Raw genomic sequence first — 3,218 nt, 5'->3', positions numbered from 1 at the left:
CGGGAGCGCCGCCACGCTTCCCAAGCGGCGCACCATCCAGTGCGCCACCGGGCCGGCCCCAGCATGAACATTTTTAATTGAAGTTTTTTTGTTTGTTTTTTTTTGCTAAGGCAAAAGAATGAATGGTATTTCATCTTTTATTAAAGGATATCATCATATATTCTGAGTACTATATACTTATATTCTTTGTCAGTTAAGAAAAAAAACATAGGAAAATGATTGAAAGGAACATGTGTAAAATGCAAATAAACTATAGTGGCTTGGGATAAACTCATTAAAGTTAATGGTATGAATGATCTTCACAACCAGTGATGGAAATAAAGTGATACTTTTCTCAGGGGAGAAGTGAAACCACAAAAATATGGAAAGAATTATTTTCAAAATGTTTAATAATGTGGTACCACATTTCTCACTCCTGATAGGCGATGAATACTAAATAAAAAGCAAAACAAAACAAATATGCACATAGAAGCAACTCTATGTCTTGCCTCCTGAGGTTGAGAATAAACAGTGTACTATAACTGAGCACAGGCCTTTAAACTGGGTCAATCTACAGAAATTGTCATTTGCCCCACAAGCTTACAATTACGTCATTAAATCACAATCAGGGGTGTTAGAAGGAGTAATTAGGAATACATTGTAGAGTTGCACACTCATAAGAAATTTTTTATGGGAAGGAAAAAATCCTAAGCATTCACTGTGGGGAAGTCTCATAAGACTTTTGAAAATCAAGTATTTCAGCCCATGAGGCTTTTATTTAGCAGGAACAGCCAAACAAGGCTGTTTTGAAGGCTGTCTAAGAATCTTGCCTTTTTCATCTATGGCCTAACATGTTCAAAGCAAAAGGAACAGGAAAATGGACAAATAGATTCCAAAGGGATAACTCTAAGTTTTTCTTTATATTTTCCTTAAGGAATCAATTCCAAGCTTCACTTTGAAATCATGCCAGGTGCTTCATTTGGGTTGTTTGCGATAAATCCTGACACTGGAGAGGTAGTGACAACCACCACACTTGACAGAGAAGTTCAGGAAGTCTTCACCCTTCGAGGTAAGAGATCCCTTCACTATCATGCTAAAAGAGATAGTTCAGTGGTGACATGTTACATTTCCGTAGGGTGTCTTTAAATTATTACTGACCCAGTGCTACACGATTAATTTAGTCTGATTCTGTCTAGTTAGAACAATGTATTTCAGGTATGAATTAATGACCACACATCATGCCATCTTTATGTTCTATGTTAGTACTCGTACGAGACGGGGGTGTCCCTTCCCTGTCCAGCACCACAACAATTCTCTGCACTGTTGAAGATGAAAATGATCACGCACCAGAATTTATTGTCTCCAGTCATGACATTGAGGTTCTGGAAAACCAAGAACCAGAGATTGTCTATACTGTTTTGGCCTCTGATATGGATGCTGGCATGAACAGAGCTGTCAAATATCACATAATTCGTAAGTATTTTTTTGTTAAAATTCCCTCAGGATACGCAGTGAGTTGACACACACTCTATGTTGGTTATTCTGTATTTGATATCTACTGCGTTCCCTACAGAACATAGAGCCAGTAAGAACTGAGCGGTGCCATGAGCCTCCTTTCCAGCTCCTGCCCACGGCCACTCTGAACCCCCAATCCTTTAAAAATCTGCCCTCCCAATCCTTTAAAAATCTGCCCTTGAAAGTGCCTGTGAATTTTTTTTTTGGTACTAACATTAATGGATGTACAGAAGAAACAGACAACTTTTCTTCTGTTTTGTTTCTTTCATATGAAAAGTTTTTATTTTATTTTTATTTTCTCATAGACTCACTCTTGTTGGGTCATCTCATCCAGTCCCTGACTTCAGCTACTAATGGTACCCCAAGGACTCCCTATCTCTCTCTGCATCCTGGATCTAGGTCCCGTTAAAGGATATTTTTTAAAAATAAAATAATAACTGTCATATAAATGTAGAATTAACAATTGCCAATTTTTATTTAATTCACTAAATATGAGTGAACCAAAAGATGTTAAAATTGGTTCAAGGAGAATGCCAAGAACCCCCCCCCCACACACACACACAAAGGAATAGGAATTCAGAAATGCAGAAGAGGGCTATCCGCAGGACGATAATCAATGGCATTCCACCAAACATGATTAACTTGTATTTCTGAGCACAAGAATCATTTGCATCATTATCCATTTTCAACAATTTATGGAGTGGTCAAATAGTTGAAAGACAATGAAGGTGGAAGACAATTCTGGTGGCAAAGCTGGACTAGACACCTGCTGTGTTTTAACCCCAGGACACCTAGTTATCTTTTTTCTCCCATTTCAAATGGCTTCAGTATTTCCTGATGGCCCCAAGGACCAACCTTCATATCTAACAACATCACATCATCAATGTCTCCAAACCTGAAGTTAGCATCACCCCCTCTTCACCCTCCCCCATCATGGTCTGGCCTCTTCTCCTAGAGTCTCTACCTATGATCTTCAGCCTTTTTTGCTCCACTTACCTTTAAAAGAATCTTAAAGAAACTGTGTGCCCTCCCCCATAACACACACACGTTTTTAAGTTGTCAACTAAAAATTTTTCCGTAAGTTTAAAAAGTAAAAAGGACGTATTTCCCAGCATATCATAAATATTGATACATTAAAATAAAGCTGTTCTACCACCTTTTAAAAGGATCCAATAAAATTATATCTTTTTAAAAAAATAAGAAAGCTATCCTTGCCTTTCTATTCTGGGCTACGGGGGGCTCCCCATGCGGACCTGCCCAAGCAACATGCACCTTCTCGGCCAGGGTGGAATCTAGGAGCTCCACACCGCTGGATGGCCATGGAACTCAGGAATCTTTCCAGGAGCAGTGTGAGGAAGACAGAAGCATGCCTTGGGTTGGCAAAGCCACCTGCCAAGCCACCATGCCCAAGAAATAGGTTGAAGACGGTGCTAAATTTGACAAAACCAAGGTGAAGGATAAGCCTCAGAGGAGATCGGCAGGGGTGTCTGTTAACACTGCCCTTCCAAAATTAGAGCTCAGGCCTAAAAGAGCCCCTGCAAAGAAGGGAGAAAGGCTGCCCACAGGGAGAAAGAGGAAAGAAGGTGCTGGCAAGGGTGGGAACGATCTTACGAAAATCCAAAATGCCTCCATGTTCAGTTGCAGAGAGCGGAAGGCACCGGGGATACCAAGGGATGTGTACGTTTTGATAGCTTGGTACTTGTAGTGACTCTACTGTTTGAAAT

At 40.1% G+C, this 3,218-nt stretch overlaps 1 protein-coding gene across 1 annotated transcript in view; it reads left to right on the top strand.

The window, feature by feature from the left end:
- Positions 1-3,218, top strand: part of LOC103601717 (protocadherin-23-like) — a 125,042-nt gene that overhangs the window by 61,269 nt on the left and 60,555 nt on the right. The window contains 2 exon segments of the mRNA XM_008586139.1: positions 914-1,048; positions 1,243-1,452. Coding sequence (XP_008584361.1) covers positions 914-1,048; positions 1,243-1,452 — 345 coding nt within the window.

Source organism: Galeopterus variegatus, unplaced genomic scaffold (assembly GCF_000696425.1).
Source record: "Galeopterus variegatus unplaced genomic scaffold, G_variegatus-3.0.2 Scaffold3850, whole genome shotgun sequence".
Classification (NCBI taxonomy): Eukaryota; Metazoa; Chordata; class Mammalia; order Dermoptera; family Cynocephalidae; genus Galeopterus; species Galeopterus variegatus.
The sequence above is the reverse complement of the archived record's forward strand: the minus strand, read 5'-3'. Positions and strand labels throughout refer to the sequence as shown.